Genomic DNA, 17,758 nt, shown 5'->3' with positions numbered 1-17,758 from the left:
CAATGGCGGAGCCAGGATTTTCAGGTAGGGGGGCAACCCCTCCAGCAATAAAAAATTATAGGAGTTGTTAGTAAGTAAGGACTTGTCCCTTGCTTTTTATTCGACGCGTGTGCGGCGATGGCGCAGCCATCGATCGAGGGTCAAATTCGAACTGCGTTGTGTGATCGGCATCGCGCTCGCTGAAGGTGAATGCCATCAGGGAAGTCGTGTACTGTATACGCAACTGCGCGCAATTCTGAGTCACTTATAACTGCTTTGCCGTTACTTATTGCCAATTATGGACTCAGACTATTATCCTATCATCTCAGAGTCCCTGGCACGTAACAATATGCTACACAGTGGCAGTGGGGGTCGCAAAATGCCGATATATTACTAATAAACCCCAATGATCTGATCGAAAGTATGAATTTCGATCGGCTCATTGGGGGGGCACGTGCTACCCCACCCCCTCCACTGGCTCCGTCAGTGGGCCTTAGCTGGTATAATAAAAATAGTTTACTTTTAGTTTAGCTACTGTTGCCAAGTGATGGAAATCCAACATTTCTACATCGGGGTGAGTCTATCCATAGCATCACCACTATTGACTTTCTCACAAAGTGGCCTGTATTTTATCAACCCTTCTGCGTTGATGGGCTGAGTCAACCACCAAGCAAGATGTGAACTTGCAACTGTCCGATTGTGTGCCGCTCACTCCAAAGCTGAGCCACCCGGCAGGTTTACACTTAAAACGCTTCCAGTAGTGACAGCGACATCACAACAGTGATGTGAGACACTGGATAATCGTGGCATTCACGTAGGGGTCCAGAAGAGGCACAGCTGCTTTATATTCCATCCGCAGGCAACCACCATGCCAATAATTGCGCCCGATAATCTATCTGCATTAGGTTTCCGTGGATAGAGTTGCCGACGAGCTTGAGCAAACATTGGCACGGAGGGACTCAACAAACCGGATCTCAGTGGAATAATTCCACCTTGGCGGTGACACTTGATAACCTACGCGATTCCTCGCAGTGACCGAGTTCATAAAAGTTTAATATTTAAACCCGTGTGCATGTTAACTTCTCCCAAAGTGAAAGCGATGGCAAACAACAAAAACTGAATGACAAAGCACTTCCCACTGCCTTATTTTCATGTTTCAGTCATGCCCACTCTGTCAGCATCATCTTCAGTATACTCCTCCTCGTCGTCATCATCATCATCAGCAGCAGCCACGATCAATTAATCCACTGCTGAATGAAGGCCTTCCCCATACCGTGGGCATGCAACGTAAAGATACACCTAGCTCCTGCGCACGAGCCGATATCATCGCGCTGGATAGGACGTGTGTGCAGGGTATGTGCGTATGTATATGCTGAACTTCTTTCACACCGTACGCAGCCAACCGTGCAAGTCGGAGGTGCGGGGGAAGGACAATAAACTAAACACAGATCTAAAGAAATTAGTTTTTAATTTTGGGTGGTGGAGGGGCCGGCTACCGTGACAGGCATTGCAGCGGTTTACGTAAGTTCAGTGACCTAAGAGCAGATGGCGGGATACCCTTGAGGCAGATCGTGGAGGCCGCTGCTTGCCTACTGTGCAACAGCTGTGCAACATTTGTGGAACCTGGTGGAGGGTAGGAAGTGTTGGTAGCGAGGTGGTGGTAGTGGTCGTAGTGGTGGTGGAGGTAGTTGGCACAGCTGATGCATCCGCCAGTTATATCAGGCAGTCAACCTATGGCACCCGAGTCTGTCCCGTGACCTCCTGTCAGCGAGCCTTCGACACTCCACGTGGCCTCAAAGTGCACCTGGCCTGGCACAGGTGCTGTGGTGACGTCACCGTCACTTCGTGGCGAATGGCGGCTATTGGTACTGTATTGGTAGTGGTGGAAGTGGTGGTGGTGGAAGTTGTGGCGGAAGTGTTGGAAGTTGTGGTGGCGCTGGTAGTAGTGGCAGCGGTGGTAGTAGTGGCGGTGGTGGTAGTAGTGGCGGTGGCAGTGGTAGTGGCAGCGCCAATGGGTTTGAGCCACGATGCCATCGTCGTCTCACCACGCACCAATTATCATATTTTGTTACTGGCAAATGAGGTTTCCAATGGTCTAAATGCTTACCCCGAGCTCTCATACTCTGATGGTGCATTGTCTTTGAGTTGTGCGCCTTTTGGCGTCTTCTGGTCCAACACCATGTGAGACGAGGCTCTAAAGAAAGCTGTCTCGGGTGCGGACCAATCAATTTCAAGGACAGTGCCACATACATTATCAGAGTTGTTGTTTGTTGTTTGCGTTCCGACCGCAGGTATTGTGGTCAATGTAAACATGACTCCTTGTAAAAAAAAAGGTGTCAGTTTTGTTGCCAGCTAAAAGGGTAAAAAAACCAATGATCATATCGCACCTGTGGTTGTCGGTGGGCAAGAGCGACGCGAGGGAGATGGCGCAGAGCGCTGCGTAAGAGAAGCGTCCCGTGTCCGACAGCGTCTTCCCCACCGTCTCCGCAGGCTCTGCGAGCTCCGCTGGCACCCACGCCGCCGCGACCGTCCCGCCCGGGACCCCGGCCGCCCGGCCTGCGACGCACGCGGCGAGGGGACGAGGCAAAGGCAAAGTTGGGGGGGGGCGAGCAAAACGAGTTGGGAAGCACCGCCAACGTTACCGTCAACAATCATCAACCTGTATAGAAAAAGGTAAAGGTGTGGCCCGGCAATTGATTTCTCACGGCACTGCTGGCAACGGGCTTCTACCAGAGCAGTTGTTTTTCACTAATTTCCAGAGGAGGGGGGGGAGGGCACTTTCGCCGATAAGACATCATCAGTGGATGAGGGCCGCCACACATTTGACATCATTGGGGGTTTGACAGAAGCACGATGATGATGGGGGGTGTTTTCACAATTGTGGATTGTCGGGGGGTGGGGGGGGGCGCGTGTCAGGGGCCGCACTAAAGGCCACCAGGGGTCGCCAGCGGCCGACGGGCCTTTCAATGAAGAACACTGCACTAGAGGCAGCTAGGGGCACCCCATGCAGAGAGTATTTGGCCTACTCTTCCACACTGGCGAGACGACTGGGTAGGGCGTGGGAGTACACACACTTCACCACACCACGTGCGGCCTGCCAATCATCCACTGCGGTGTTCCCGTTACTACTGCTGGGAAGAGGCGTTGGGATCTACCAATCATCCACGGCGGTGTTCCCGTTACTACTGCTGGGAAGAGGCGTTGGGATCTACCAATCATCCACGGCGGTGTTCCCGTTACTACCGCTGGGAAGAGGCGTTGGGATCTACCAATCATCCACTGCGGTGTTCCCGTTACTACTGCTGGGAAGAGGCGTTGGGATCCACCAATCATCCACGGCGGTGTTCCCGTTACTACTGCTGGGAAGAGGCGTTGGGATCCACCAATCATCCACGGCGGTGTTCCCGTTACTACCGCTGGGAGGAGGCGTTGGGATCCACCAATCATCCACGGCGGTGTTCCCGTTACTACCGCTGGGAGGAGGCGTTGGGATCCACCAATCATCCACGGCGGTGTTCCCGTTACTACTGCTGGGAAGAGGCGTTGGGATCCACCAATCATCCACGGCGGTGTTCCCGTTACTACTGCTGGGAAGAGGCGTTGGGATCCACCAATCATCCACGGCGGTGTTCCCGTTACTACTGTTGGGAAGAGGCGTTGGGATCTACCAATCATCCACGGCGGTGTTCCCGTTACTACTGCTGGGAAGAGGCGTTGGGATCCACCAATCATCCACTGCGGTGTTCCCGTTACTACTGTTGGGAAGAGGCGTTGGGATCTACCAATCATCCACGGCGGTGTTCCCGTTACTACTGCTGGGAAGAGGCGTTGGGATCTACCAATCATCCACTGCGGTGTTCCCGTTACTACTGCTGGGAAGAGGCGTTGGGATCTGAGAAAACTGGTGGTTGCTTTACCGGCAGTCCCGGGAGAATGATTGACGACCTCTGGATTACAAGTCCAATGTGGTAATCACTAAACTATCAACCAATATATTGTAACACACATACAAATCACCCGGTCGACCTACGCCTGAATCAGGGCCATGGTGAGTGATATCTGAACCATTCCTGAGCTGCCCCTGTCCCGTGACCGACAAGGCGTGGGAGGGGGGGGGGGGCTTCATCCAGCAGTGGATTGATAAATGGGAGCTAAACATGTATTTAAAATGATAAAAACAGGCAAGGGGGCAGGGCAAGGAGGACATTCCACGTTCCATAGACATGAGGCCAGACCATCCATCGGAGGTCTTTTCATACAAGGGGTGCAACATGGTCTATCCACTGCCGCAAGAAGCCGGATAGCCTGGTGGTTCTGTCATGTTACCGTGGTCTAGGATTTGAACTCACTCGTTCCAACTGCGGGGCAAGTGTCTGTGACCCCAGCTACCCCGAGATAGCCACTCACATTGCGCTCATAATGAGACAATGGACAATGCAAAACCCATCTCAGAGGCTGTCTCAGAGGCTGTGTCACTGGCTGTCTCAGAAGCTGTCTCACTGGCTGTCTCAGAAGTTGTCTCACTGGCTGTTTCAGAAGTTGTCTCACTGGCTGTCTCAGAGGCTGTCTCAGAAGCTGTCTCACTGGCTGTCTCAGAAGTTGTCTCACTGGCTGTCTCAGAAGTTGTCTCACTGGCTGTGTCAGAAGCTGTCTCAATGTCTGTCTCAGAAGTTGTCTCACTGGCTGTCTCAATGGCTGTCTCAGAAGTTATCTCACTGGCTGTCTCAGAAGTTGTCTCACTGGCTGTCTCAGAAGTTGTCTCACTGGCTGTCTCAATGGCTGTCTCAGAAGTTGTCTCACTGGCTGTGTGACTGGCTATCTCAATGGCTGTCTCAGAAGTTGTCTCACTGGCTGTCTCAGAAGTTGTCTCACTGGCTGTCTCACTGGCTGTCTCAATGGCTGTCTCAATGGCTGTCTCAGAAGTTGTCTCACTGGCTGTCACTGGCTATCTCAATGGCTGTCTCAGAAGTTGTCTCAATGGCTGTCTCAATGGCTGTCTCAGAAGTTGTCTCACTGGCTGTGTCACTGGCTATCTCAATGGCTGTCTCAGAAGTTGTCTCACTGGCTGTCTCAGAAATTGTCTCAGATGATGTCTCAGAGGATGTCTCACTGGTTGTCTCAGAAGTTGTCTCAGATGATGTATCAGATGTTGTTTCAGAGGCTGTTCCACTGGCTGTCTCGCTGGCTGTCTCACTGGAACTCTCAGAAGCCAGACAATTGCAGGTTCACAGAGACAATTACAGCAGACACCACTGGTTCTCTACCGCGAATGCAAGAGTTTTATCACAACAAAAAACCTAACGGCTTACAAACGCCTTCATCCAGCAGTGGATATGACAAGTCTGGTGGTGTACCTTCGCAGTCACAGGGGTGAATGATACGTGCGTCACATGTGAGCTTCACACCCACTTTGTGGTAACGTGCAGAGGCAAGTATGTTGAACTCCTTTCGCAACCGTGCTAATCGGAGGTGCGGCATCGGGTAAGGGATAGGGTAAGGGTTCGAGATAGGATAAGGAATAGGGGTAGGGATAGGGTAGACTGAGTAAGGGTAGGGATAGGGCAATGGGTGGGGTAAGCGCGAGGGATAGGATAAGGAATAGGGATAGGGTAGGGATGGGGTAAAGATAGGGTAGGGATAGAGTAAGGGAAGGGGTAGGGTAAGAGTGAGGGGCATGATAGGGGATAGTCAGGGTAGGGTGAGGGTTTATAGTTCTCTCATAACTAATGGTCTAGAGGCCGGTAGACCAAAGCATGCAACCATGAGCCAATAAACCCGAGTGTGAATGTTTATAATACTCGATGTGGTGTGCCCGAGCGAGCCAATACTTTCCAGACAGACCCCTGCGGAACGCAAAAGGGTTTACTGCGCAAGGTGAGGGCAAAGGTCACCGTGAGTAGGGTTCAAGCTGGGGTCAGAGTCTAGGGCGCTGTGCGGATTCACGTCGGCGTAGGGGTCAGAGCGAAGTCGGTGTTTGAAAGTTAGCGGTAGAGGTTGGTGTAGGGGATGTGGGGGTTGAGGTGAGTGTTAGGGGTAGTGCAGGAATGGGGGTTGAGTGTTAGGGGTAGTGCAGGGATGGGTGTTGAGTGTTAGGGGTAGTGCAGGGATAGGTGTTGAGTGTTAGGGGTAGTGCAGGGATAGGTGTTGAGTGTTAGGGGTAGTGCAAGGATAGGTGTTGAGTGTTAGGGGTAGTGCAAGGATAGGTGTTGAGTGTTAGGGGTAGTGCAAGGATAGGTGTTGAGTGTTAGAGGTAGTGCAGGGATAGGTGTTGAGTGTTAGGGGTAGTGCAGGGATAGGTGTTGAGGTGTTAGGGGTAGTGCAGGGATAGGTGTTGAGTGTTAGGGGTAGTGCAAGGATAGGTGTTGAGTGTTAGGGGTAGTGCAGGGATAGGTGTTGAGGTGTTAGGGGTAGTGCAGGGATAGGTGTTGAGTGTTAGGGGTAGTGCAGGGATAGGTGTTGAGTGTTAGGGGTAGTGCAGGGATAGGGGTTGAAGTGGTAGGGGTAGTGCAGGGATAGGTGTTGAGTGTTAGGGGTAGTGCAGGGATAGGTGCTGAGTGTTAGGGGTAGTGCAGGGATAGGTGTTGAGTGTTAGGGGTAGTGCAGGGATAGGGGTTGAAGTGGTAGGGGTAGTGCAGGGATAGGTGTTGAGTGTTAGGGGTAGTGCAGGGATAGGTGTTGAGTGTTAGGGGTAGTGCAGGGATAGGTGTTGAGTGTTAGGGGTAGTGCAGGGATAGGGGTTGAAGTGGTAGGGGTAGTGCAGGGATAGGTGTTGAGTGTTAGGGGTAGTGCAGGGATAGGTGTTGAGTGTTAGGGGTAGTGCAGGGATAGGTGTTGAAGTGTTAGGGGTAGTGCAGGGATAGGTGTTGAGTGTTAGGGGTAGTGCAGGGATAGGTGTTGAGTGTTAGGGGCAGTGCAGGGATAGGTGTTGAGTGTTAGGGGTAGTGCAGGGATAGGTGTTGAGTGTTAGGGATAGTGTAGGGATAGGTGTTGAGTGTTAGGGGTAGTGCAGGGATAGGTGTTGAGTGTTAGGGGTAGTGCAGGGATAGGTGTTGAGTGTTAGGGGTAGTGCAGGGATAGGTGTTGAGTGTTAGGGGTAGTGCAGGGATAGGTGTTGAGTGTTAGGGGTAGTGCAGGGATAGGTGTTGAGTGTTAGGGGTAGTGCAGGGATAGGTGTTGAGTGTTAGGGGTAGTGCAGGAATAGGTGTTGAGTGTTAGGGGTAGTGCAGGGATAGGTGTTGAGTGTTAGGGGTAGTGCAGGGATAGGTGTTGAGTGGTAGGGGTAGTGCAGGGATAGGTGTTGAGTGTTAGGGGTAGTGCAGGGATAGGTGTTGAGTGTTAGGGGTAGTGCAGGGATAGGTGTTGAGGTGTTAGGGGTAGTGCAGGGATAGGTGTTGAGTGTTAGGGGTAGTGCAGGGATAGGTGTTGAGTGTTAGGGGTAGTGCAGGGATAGGTGTTGAGTGGTAGGGGTAGTGCAGGGATAGGTGTTGAGTGTTAGGGGTAGTGCAGGGATAGGTGTTGAGTGTTAGGGGTAGTGCAGGGATAGGTTTTGAGTGTTAGTAGTGCAGGGATAGGTGTTGAGTGTTAGGGGTAGTGTAGGGATAGGTGCTGAGTGTTAGGGGTAGTGCAGGGATAGGTGTTGAGGTGTTAGGGGTAGTGCAGGGATAGGTGTTGAGTGTTAGGGGTAGTGCAGGGATAGGTGTTGAGTGTTAGGGGTAGTGCAGGGATAGGTGTTGAGGTGTTAGGGGTAGTGCAGGGATAGGTGTTGAGTGTTAGGGGTAGTGGAGGGATAGGTGTTGAGTGTTAGGGGTAGTGCAGGGATAGGTGTTGAGTGTAAGGGGTAGTGCAGGGATAGGTGTTGAGTGTTAGGGGTAGTGCAGAGATAGGGGTTGAAGTGGTAGGGGTAGTGCAGGGATAGGTGTTGAGTGTTAGGGGTAGTGCAGGGATAGGTGTTGAGTGTTAGGGGTAGTGCAAGGATAGGTGTTGAGTGTTAGGGGTAGTGCAGGGATAGGTGTTGAGGTGTTAGGGGTAGTGCAGGGATAGGTGTTGAGTGTTAGGGGTAGTGCAGGGATAAGGGTTGAGGTGTTAGGGGTAGTGCAGGGATAGGTGTTGAGTGTTAGGGGTAGTGCAGGGATAGGTGTTGAGTGTTAGGGGTAGTGTAGGGATAGGTGTTGAGTGTTAGGGGTAGTGCAGGGATAGGTGTTGAGTGTTAGGGGTAGTGCAGGGATAGGTGTTGAGTGTTAGGGGTAGTGCAGGGATAGGTGTTGAGTGTTAGGGGTAGTGCAGGGATAGGTGTTGAGTGGTAGGGGTAGTGCAGGGATAGGTGTTGAGTGTTAGGGGTAGTGCAGAGATAGGGGTTGAAGTGGTAGGGGTAGTGCAGGGATAGGTGTTGAGTGTTAGGGGTAGTGCAGGGATAGGTGTTGAGTGTTAGGGGTAGTGCAAGGATAGGTGTTGAGTGTTAGGGGTAGTGCAGGGATAGGTGTTGAGTGTTAGGGGTAGTGCAGGGATAGGTGTTGAGTGTTAGGGGTAGTGCAGGGATAGGTGCTGAGTGTTAGGGGTAGTGCAGGGATAGGTGCTGAGTGTTAGGGGTAGTGCAGGGATAGGTGTTGAGTGGTAGGGGTAGTGCAGGGATATGTGTTGAGTGGTAGGGGTAGTGCAGGGATAGGTGTTGAGTGTTAGGGGTAGTGCAGGGATAGGTGTTGAGGTGTTAGGGGTAGTGCAGGGATAGGTGTTGAGTGTTAGGGGTAGTGCAGGGATAGGTGTTGAGTGTTAGGGGTAGTGCAGGGATAGGTGTTGAGGTGAGTGTTGAGGTGAGTGTTGGGGTGAGTGTTGAGGTGAGTATTGAGGTGAGTGTTGAGGTGAGTGTTGGGGTGAGTGTTGAGGTGAGTGTTGGGGTGAGTGTTGAGGTGAGTGTTTGGGTGAGTGTTGAGGTGAGTGTTGGGGTGAGTGTTGGGGTGAGTGTCGGTATGGGAAGAGGCGCGCACCTTCCCGCTTCTCCGCATCTTGTCCACCTCCGTCCATCATCGCCCAGCGCGTGGAGGGAGACTGAAATAAGTTCCACGGGAAATTCTCCCCACTCTCTCCCTGCCTACTCTCCGCTCTCACCCAACTCTCTCCTCCCCGGTCCTCTCCCAATTTCTCCCCACTCCCTCTCTCTCCCCACTCCCTCTCTCCACACTCTGTCCCCTCACTCCCCGTCTCTCCCCACTCCCCTGTCTCTCCCTACTCCCTGTCTCTCCCCACTCTGTCTCCCCACTCCCTGTCTCTCCCCACTCCCTGTCTCTCCCCACTCTCTCCACACTCTGTCTCCCCACTCCCTGTCTCTCTCTCTCTCCCCACTCTGTCTCCTCACTCCCTGTCTCTCCCCACTCTGTCTCCCCACTTCCTGTCTCTCCCCACTCCCTGTCTCTCCCCACTTTCTCCCCACTCCCTGTCTCTCCCCACTCCCTGTCTCTCCCCACTCTCTCACTGCCCTCTCTTCTCCCCGCCTCTCGCTGCGAATGAGCGCTCCCCGCGATCGGCCGCTAACTTTTTTTCTCCCCCACACCGGGCCCCCTGCCCCCTGCACGTGCGCGCCTCGTGACGTCATCGCGCACGGCGTCGGAATTCTGAGGAGACGTCATCGCGCGGGGGCCGTCGATGACGCAATCGCGCGCGGGTCGTCGATGACGCCATCGCGCGCGGGCCGAAGATGACGTCAGAGCGCGTGGGCAATCAAGCGCGGTGACGTCACGGCGCCGCTGTGCGCGATGACGTCACCCCTCCCCACGCCCGGTGACATCATTTTCTCGTAACTCACTCCCAGAAGGCCCCGCGGTTAACCGGAAGCGTAATTTTTTGTCATCTGGAAGGGACAGCTTTATACGGAGACGTTGGCCCGCTTATCAACTTTTGCGACTTTTAATCTCCGCAACGACGCTCGCAATTAGAATTTGATTCCCGGATGATGCTGCTGGGGTCTCGACGCCAAACGCGTCACCGGTTTATTCTTTTTTTTGGGGGTGGGGTGGGGTTTGGGGATGAGGGCGCATCTGTTACCGATGCCCTCGTGACGTCATCGGCGAGCGGTGATTGCGTCATCGACGCGCGCGAGCGCCTCCGCCAACCTCGTGGGTCCACCGACACGTGGCCGAGCGTTCGCCCGGCTTCGACTTCTTCTGCCGCCGCAGCCGCCGCTGACCGCTGCTCGCTGCTCTCTGCCAGAGCCGCCGAGTGGAGATTTCGTCGCAGAGTCCGAGGAAACATGCGTCCGCTGACGGAGGAAGAGACGAAGGCTCTGTTCGAGAAGTTATCCAAATAGTGAGGAGCGCTGGTGGGGTAGGGTGGGCGGACGGCGTTTGTGTATTGCTCAGGCTAAAGCGACGTCGCCTAGGGCTAGCTGCGGCCTAACAGCGAGACGTGGGGTCAATTGTAGCTACAGTTGCAACAGCAGATTTGTTGTTATAGAGTAGATCATGCTTACATTTCTGATAACGTTTCATTACGAATTACGTAATTGAACCCACGCCTGGCTAACATTGAGCAGAGGCCGGTATTCTCGCGACGTAGGCCTACATTTACCGTCGAAATCATTTCCGAATATGGTCTTCGCACCACTGTACACCGTAAGAAGAGTCTCTTTTGCATGACTACTAAATAATCGATCGTTTTAACGCAAAACACCAACTTTACAGTTGAGATTAGCAAATGTATTTTTGAACGGAATGTTTCTGGCTGCGTTTTTTTAGTCCACGGTGCGTTAAACTCGGCCGCGCGTCGTTGCCTCGTCTCGTCGCCAGCGTCGGGGACAATGTGAAGATGCTTCTGGACAGACCCGATGGGTCGTACTGCTTTCGCTTGCAGAGGGAGCGCGTGTACTACATGAGGTATGCATGCGTACCGTAACGTTGAACTTCGCTGCTGGGCAATTTGGAAGGCGGTCGCGCTCACAACAGCAACGGAGGGCGGGAGGAGAGCGACGCTCACAACAACGCCGGGGCGGATAAAGTGTAGCGAGTCGGCACAGTAGAGCGCGCAGCAGTCGGTCGGTCAACGCGTGGCACCTGGGGTCTGCCCCGTGAGCCGTGGGCGAAACCTTCGACGTTCTTCATGGCCTCGGTGCACCTGGCCTGGCACAGATGCCGCGACGTCACCGCCGCTTTGTGGCGAATGGCGGATGTTGTTGAGCTTCTTTCGCACCGTACGTAGCCAACCGTGCTCATCGGAGTGGTTGGTGTCTTTCGGACATTAACCGTTTAAATAGTTAATAGACTTTATAAATGAGCTTTGAAGGCCAACACACTTCACGCTGTTCGGTGCGGCCTGTTGAAGGGGGTGGACCGGCTCCGATGTGACTTGCCATTGATGTTAGCCGTAAGCGGTAATCCAACTCTAAGATACGAGACCAGATGATGGTTTACGAGTATTTAGTGTGAACTCTTGACCCAACTGTAATGATGTAAATATTATAACTTGGTCTCCGCACGAAGCGGGGGGGGGGGCGGGAAGTAATTCGACCTCTCGACCAAAGTGTTTTATGGAGTCTGTAAGTTGAAAAAATCTGGACAGGTTTCCACATTCAGGGTTTCGTCAGCGGAGTCGGGCTTGTTGAAACAGGTCCCTGCAGGGTGGGCTGGTAGGACAAGTCTCTGCGCTGTCTATTGCTGATTTTACACCCCAACAGCACGAGATTTCACTTCGTTAAAGTATTGAAAGGGGACGGACGGACACATTAATCTATTGCAGGCTGGTACACTCAGTTTACAACTTCGTTCCTACCAGTATAATGTTGCTTTATCGCGTAGGACACAGCCACGAGCACCATGGGACCTGTTACGGAATGAAGACCAAATAAACAATAAACGAGACCACATGATTAAACAAAAAAAAATATTCTGCAGTTAAACTTCAACATTGCTTGAATTGCCATTCACCTCTTCTGCAGTTTCCCTCGGTCGTCAATTTTACCCCGCAATTTGGTGTGGCCAAGAGTAGCAGCAGAAATGAAACCGCTGCTTTGCAAGTGCGTCGCTAATTACCACGTGTGCTGCTTGTCGTGTACCTGCCTGCGTTTCGCGAAAATCTCAGCGACAAGCTGCTGCGGATGGCGACGAGCGTGGCTCGCGAGCACCTTGTGTGCGTAGGAACGTGCATGGGGAAGTTCTCCAAGACGCGCAAGTTCCGCCTGCACGTGACGGCGCTCGACTTCCTCGCGCCGTATGCCAAGGTGCGGCGAGCGGACACTCGCGCAAACTCCAGAGGCCGTGCGGGACACAAGAAGCAGTCGGCCGGAGGCAGGGGAAACGGAAGGTCCCCCCTGAGCTTGGGCTTAAAGTAAAACTCAAGGGGCTGCTTGTCCCCGGATTAGCGATCCTCTCGGCAAGGCTCGCGTCGATTTCGAGTTAAAGGGGGAACGTCTCTACTCGGACGGTGTTGTAGAGACTCGCTTCTCTCCCGCTGTTCCAGAGAGCTGACAGATCGTCACAATTCGGAGTCAATGTTCCATTGAATAGTCCCAAGATTTTGCTGTTTTTACTACCAACCCGGTCCTGGGCCTTGCCTAGGTCGACTCAACCTTAAATAAATGATAAAACTATAAACGATTTTATTTTCTCAGTTAAGGCCCACTGACCCATATAGCTCGTTTTCAGAAGTGACCTGGCCACAAATGATAGCTTTGCAAAAGTGGCTTACCATGTGGAAATTTATAGCAGCTAAAAATACTCTTAAACGGACGTCTCTAAATGTGGTGGGAAAAACATGAGGACCCAGAGAAATATCCACAAGGCCACAGGGAGAACAGGCCAACTCCAAACATGCAGGCATCGGTCGGGATAAAACCCACGATATCCTGTATACCAGGCAAGGTAGTTAACATCTCGCCACCGTGGCTTGAGGAATGCTCTTGCTCCCTCGGGAGTGAATCTTTTAAGCCCCCAGTATATATGGTGGCAGTGCAGATTCGTCAGCAATCTTGTTTTTTTTTACTTAATTCACCACCGGACGGCTGGGGGACGAGAGCTCCAGACTATGGAGGGACAAGAATGTCTAAGCTTGAACAGAAACAGTGTCAGCAGCACGGATGGCTGAGGGAATGGAGTTTCAGTTTATGGAGGCACCAAAGGAGAATGGGTGAAGGTTAACTATGGGGCCTTGACAGAAAACCTTGGTTGCTGGAGCAGAGTACACGGAGGGGAGTTAAGAGGGAGATGAGAGGTAGGCAGGAGCGAGGCCATGGAGGATATTCACATTTATCTGGGATTGCATTGGGAGGCTGTAGAGGGATCGGAATATTGGGGTGACGTCTCATTTACAGGTGACGGGTGGGAATCGGAATCTTTATTGAGAGCGGCAAATAACGCCAAGCCCGTGACATTGCACGACTGTTACCGGTTGGATCGCACGAGTGGCTATGTTAACCTCTCGAACGTGATCGTCTTATAGCCACAGATTTGCGCGTGCCTGGTTAAGCGGTCACTTTCAGACATGTCAGCTGTGAATTGTGGCTATCAGCTCGCAAACGCTCGCTGTTCTGTGCATTTGTTTGTATGTATGTTGAATTTATTTTGCCCCGTACGTAGCCAACCGTGCTAATCTAGATTTAAAAGTGCATAGTTCCAGTGGCTTCCTAATATGGGAAGGAAGAGCGTTCCAGACGGCCACTGAAGCGCATCCAAAAGCGCACGTTGCGGTGTAACTACCGTTTTTGTTCAACGGCCCACCAAAAGCTGCCGCTTTGAGGATGGGCAGGAGTTCGCGTGATGATGGTTTCAGGTTCCCCCGATGAGGTCGGCGAGGTAATTGCGTTTGTCGCGTGTCGCAGTACAAAGTGTGGGTGAAGCCCAGCTCGGAGCAGTCGTTCCTCTACGGAAACCACGTTCTCAAGGCGGGGCTCGGCCGCATCACGGAGAACACGCCGCAGTACCAGGGCGTCGTCGTCTACTCCATGGCCGACGTGCCCCTGGTGAGCTCCGCCACGGATGTCGAAGAGGTCCCATTGGTAGCGTGTGCGTTCGTGTGCGTGCGCGATTTAAGGTATCTCAGAAGTAGTTGTGCAATGTCTTCTTAAACGGGCCATTTGATAACATGGTGGGCGGGGGGGTGGGGTGAGATGCAGTTTCTCTGCAAGAGTTTGGAACGGATCCTTCCTACTTGTTACATCGTGTCATTAGCACAATTGGAATACAATTGTGGGAAAAATAAACTTGCGTGTAAAAAGAAATATAAAACTTTACTTGCGTCTCCGCGTGAAAAGATGTTTTAATCTGTTGGCCGATTGAATGGAAGTCCATTTATTTGGCCTGTTGGAACGCATCGCACGTTCACCCTTTGTTGCAGAGATTCACGATTCGAATCCAGTGGGCCACGCTGGATATTACTGCACTGTTTTAACCATATGCGGGATTTTATTTGAAAAAGTTTAAAGACTCTGCTATTTGCAAGAGTAGACCATTGTGCTAGCATCTGCGTCCACATTTGTGAAATTACCCGCAAATAACTGTTGGGATTATGCATAGCAATCGTCGCCCCCTACTGGCAGACTAAATGCCCCAGGTCACTTGCAAATTACTCATCCCCTGGTCTCTTGAGTTTTCGCCCAGTTCAACAAAATAAACTAATGTCCAATTTATTAGAAAACCCAGGGTGTTCCTATAATGCACAAGTCTTTATATTCAGGAGATGGTGTGTGCGATGGCTTGCTGCGTGTAATGAGTAGTTGTCGGCAGTGGTGTTGGTGCGACGCCCCTGCTGGTATGGCGAGTACGATCGCAGGGGAGTGCAGAATATCGTGGGTTTGATCCCGATCCAGACACCTGTAATATTTGGAGCTTGCATGTTCTCCGTGATCATGCGGCTTTTTTTCTCCGGGTTTTCCCGGTTTATTTTCCCCCTTTCCACATTTAGAATCAACATCACGCAATTCTATTATTTGGCTGCTATACATTTTCACTTTGTTGAGCTATCATTTGTGGCCAGGTCTCTTCTAATAATAATCAACTTTAATTTTTACATTGCGTCATTCATGTCAACAGCATCCCACAACGCTGCGCGATTTTATTTGACCTGTTGAACGCAAGTCGGGGCAGCGACGACGCCCAGAGGCCACATCTCTGAGCCAATAGCTCATTGGGCTTTACCTGGTAGAATAAAAAGTTTATATGTAGGTTTTCGCGACCGCTATTATCCATGAGTTTTTTTTTATTTATTTAATGGAATGAATATACGGTTAAACCCGCCACCACCTGCTGCAGCCAATTCGTAGGGTTTGTAACAAACTTGATTGGCTGTGGCAAACATTACTAATTGGCTGTGGCAGGTGGTGGTGAATTTAATGACACATTTACGCGATTTAATAAAAAAAAAACTTACGGAAATGGGTGATCATGAAAACAGTGAAAGTAGAGATGCTGTGTGCGGCGATGTTAGCGTAGTTATCACCGCTGTCCCTGTCACACCGCCACCTTGCAGGGTTTTGGCGTCGCCGCCAAGTCGACGCAGGAGTGCCGCCGCTGCGACCCAATGTCGGTGACGGTGTTCCAGCAGGCCGACATTGGGGAGTACATCCGCTGTGAGGATACGCTCACGTGAGCGTGCCAACCCAGGTGAGCGAGCACGACCCGAAGAGGGTTAAGGGGCAAGGGATGGCCTATCGGTTATCGGGGCATAACGATTGGCCGATGTTCCAGAATTGTTATTAAATGTCGAGATTCGAATCAAGGATTCTGGCACAGGAAAAGCCACTGTTGTGGCGTGATTACTGCTTGGAAAGATTCAGTCCTCACATGAAATTATTTTGACTTGAGGGGTCGTGAGTGAGATAGATTTTGGTGATCTGAACCCATTACATGCAAAGCAATAAGGTGTTCGCAGTAGTGCTGTATAGTTGTCCTGTGTACTATTCAGCAGACTGAAAAGGAGCTTTTGTCGTTCGTCAGATTCCTCCAGTGTAAATATTTTGGTTCTTAAAATGAATACGTTTAAAACTAAGTGATTAAATGCGTGCACCGTGAGCATTCGTCAGCATTGATATCTGAAGCAATGCATCATTACACACCCCTCGTGATTGGGGATTGCGTTAATTCCATGGGTTAAGCCTGATCAGTGGTGACCAGCAACTGGCTGTAGAAGAGAAAGTGGTTTAATCACGGGCGGCTGTAACCTGGACTTAAACCCAGCACCGACTGCTGTGCCATTGAGGCGGCTCATGGGGGGGAGGGGAATCTTTAATTCATTACTGTTTAAACATTTCAGAGATTTAATTTTAGAAAAATAAGGGAGATTGCAGAACCTTGATATATGCATCACTTGGCAACACTAAGTAAGCACCCATGACCTGCATGAGGTTTTCATCTAGCAATGCTTACGATGGGCAGGCTGTACACTCAGGACAGGTTGAAGGGAGAGAAGGGCCATGACCGGTCCATATCACTCACCACTTGTGTTAGCCATAGCCAGGAATCGAACCCATGTCACCAGATTCAGTGTAGTGTGCTCACAACTGTGCCACCCACCACTGCACCCGCTAATTATAATAACAACTTCTCTGAGTTTTTACTACAGTCATCGAAGTGCAGATGTACAGTTGTAGCATTCATGACACGCCTACACATAAGAGGGCTACTACCAAGGTAAACGGGTCTATCATGATACGATGGAGAGTTTTGTATGCAAACATTTCTGATGAATGCCTGTGTTTTTCAGAATAACTCGAATGTGGAGGAGATTCCTACAACTCAGTGGAATGCAACTGTTTTACAAACCCACGCATACTATATATATAAAAAACGTTGGCGATTTAAGTTAAAAAAATCCAGATTGCTGACGAATCTGCACCGCCATCATACATACTGGGGGCTTAAAAGATTCACTCCCGAGGGAGCAAGAGCATTCCTCAAGCGTTAAGGGAAGGTCACAATCTGCAATAGGCAAATGCGTATATTTTTTGCCAATTTCCGTTTTCAACTGTTTCTGCTATACTTACATTTGTGTATATTACATTTCATTAAATGCAACACTTCTACAAATGCCTCCGATCACGAATACAGTGCCAAGTCCCAATGAGGATTGCTGACTGGTGCACATTTTTATCTACTGGACATCTGTGAAAGAGCTTTATAGCTCATCGGATTCCTCTAGTATACATTCTTTGGATTCGGAAATGCCCACTGTGGGGAGAACACAGCTGTTATATTTACATTTCCATAGGGTTGCTAAATTGAAGCAACTCGACTGCACTGATCTACGGCATGTTACCTTAATTCACCAGAGCAAAACTTCATTTTCTGTTAAATCGATCTCTCCCACTGTACAGTGTTTAATAAACTCGAGGCCCTGGACACGTGAACACGGGGTTGCTGTCGTTGCTTGCCTGATGATGTAAAAAGCGGTTTGAGGGTTAAGATAGATGTCATGATTGTGTACTTAAATTGTGCACGTTGCATGTGCTTATGGTTGGTCGCTTTCCCCAAACTCGGGAGCAAACCAGCGCACCTTCCGACGTTTACACACCCGTTCATGCTATTGGATGATTAATGTGAAGTGACGTTCCACCCCTAGTGATTGGGGATTGTGACGAGGCTGCACATCTGCCTTGGCAGTTTTGCTGAAAATAACGTCTAATCAAATAAGTTAACCAGGGGGCTTTCCATTGCTCTGAAACAGGTTAAGTGTTTTAAGGGGTCCCTTTATAACCGTGGTTTGTTAATACAATTTATAAAAAGCTAAACTATTTTGTAACAATGTAAGGCCGAGCTATATAGCTCTTCAGAAGCGACCTGGCCACATGATAGCTCAATCAAGTGGC

At 51.0% G+C, this 17,758-nt stretch overlaps 2 protein-coding genes across 4 annotated transcripts in view; one reads left to right on the top strand and one right to left on the bottom strand.

The window, feature by feature from the left end:
* The window catches only part of TMCO4 (transmembrane and coiled-coil domains 4), a 29,884-nt gene extending 20,718 nt beyond the window's left edge, over positions 1-9,166 (bottom strand). The window contains exons 1-2 of the mRNA XM_032968330.2: positions 8,961-9,166; positions 2,367-2,535 (exon numbers count right to left, since the gene is read on the bottom strand). Of these exons, the coding sequence (XP_032824221.1) occupies positions 2,367-2,535; positions 8,961-9,000 (209 nt within the window). The 5' untranslated portion in view covers positions 9,001-9,166. The remainder of the gene's footprint in view (positions 1-2,366; positions 2,536-8,960) is intronic.
* Positions 9,167-9,992: 826 nt separating this feature from the next.
* Positions 9,993-17,299, top strand: NIP7 (nucleolar pre-rRNA processing protein NIP7). 3 transcript variants are annotated; one of them, XM_076072890.1, is made up of 6 exons: positions 9,993-10,275; positions 10,704-10,841; positions 12,043-12,181; positions 13,778-13,918; positions 15,424-15,557; positions 16,657-17,299. In XM_076072890.1, exons 1-5 carry the CDS (start codon positions 10,220-10,222, stop codon positions 15,541-15,543), a joined length of 594 nt encoding a protein of 197 aa, XP_075929005.1. In that variant the 5' UTR covers positions 9,993-10,219; the 3' UTR covers positions 15,544-15,557; positions 16,657-17,299. The 3 variants fall into 3 exon arrangements, with proteins under 3 accessions (XP_075929005.1, XP_032824223.1, XP_032824224.1); XM_032968332.2 differs by having other exon boundaries at positions 9,997-10,275; positions 10,755-10,841; XM_032968333.2 differs by lacking the exon at positions 9,993-10,275 and adding an exon at positions 10,304-10,580 and having other exon boundaries at positions 10,755-10,841.
* Positions 17,300-17,758: the final 459 nt, after the last annotated feature.

Source organism: Petromyzon marinus, chromosome 39, assembly GCF_048934315.1.
Source record: "Petromyzon marinus isolate PM22_M1 ecotype Great Lakes invasive population chromosome 39, UKy_Petmar_22M1.pri1.0, whole genome shotgun sequence".
Taxonomy (NCBI): domain Eukaryota; kingdom Metazoa; phylum Chordata; class Hyperoartia; order Petromyzontiformes; family Petromyzontidae; genus Petromyzon; species Petromyzon marinus.
This window is presented reverse-complemented; position numbering and strand designations above follow the sequence as displayed.

Bases quoted from the DNA above. Each gene is read 5' to 3' on its own strand.
- NIP7 (XM_076072890.1), top strand. From the start codon at position 10,220: ATGCGTCCGCTGACGGAGGAAGAGACGAAGGCTCTGTTCGAGAAGTTA. The intron at 10,842-12,042 runs GTATGCATGCGT...CGAAAATCTCAG, and splicing joins GAGCGCGTGTACTACATGAG to CGACAAGCTGCTGCGGATGG. The intron at 13,919-15,423 runs GTGAGCTCCGCC...GCCACCTTGCAG, and splicing joins CCATGGCCGACGTGCCCCTG to GGTTTTGGCGTCGCCGCCAA.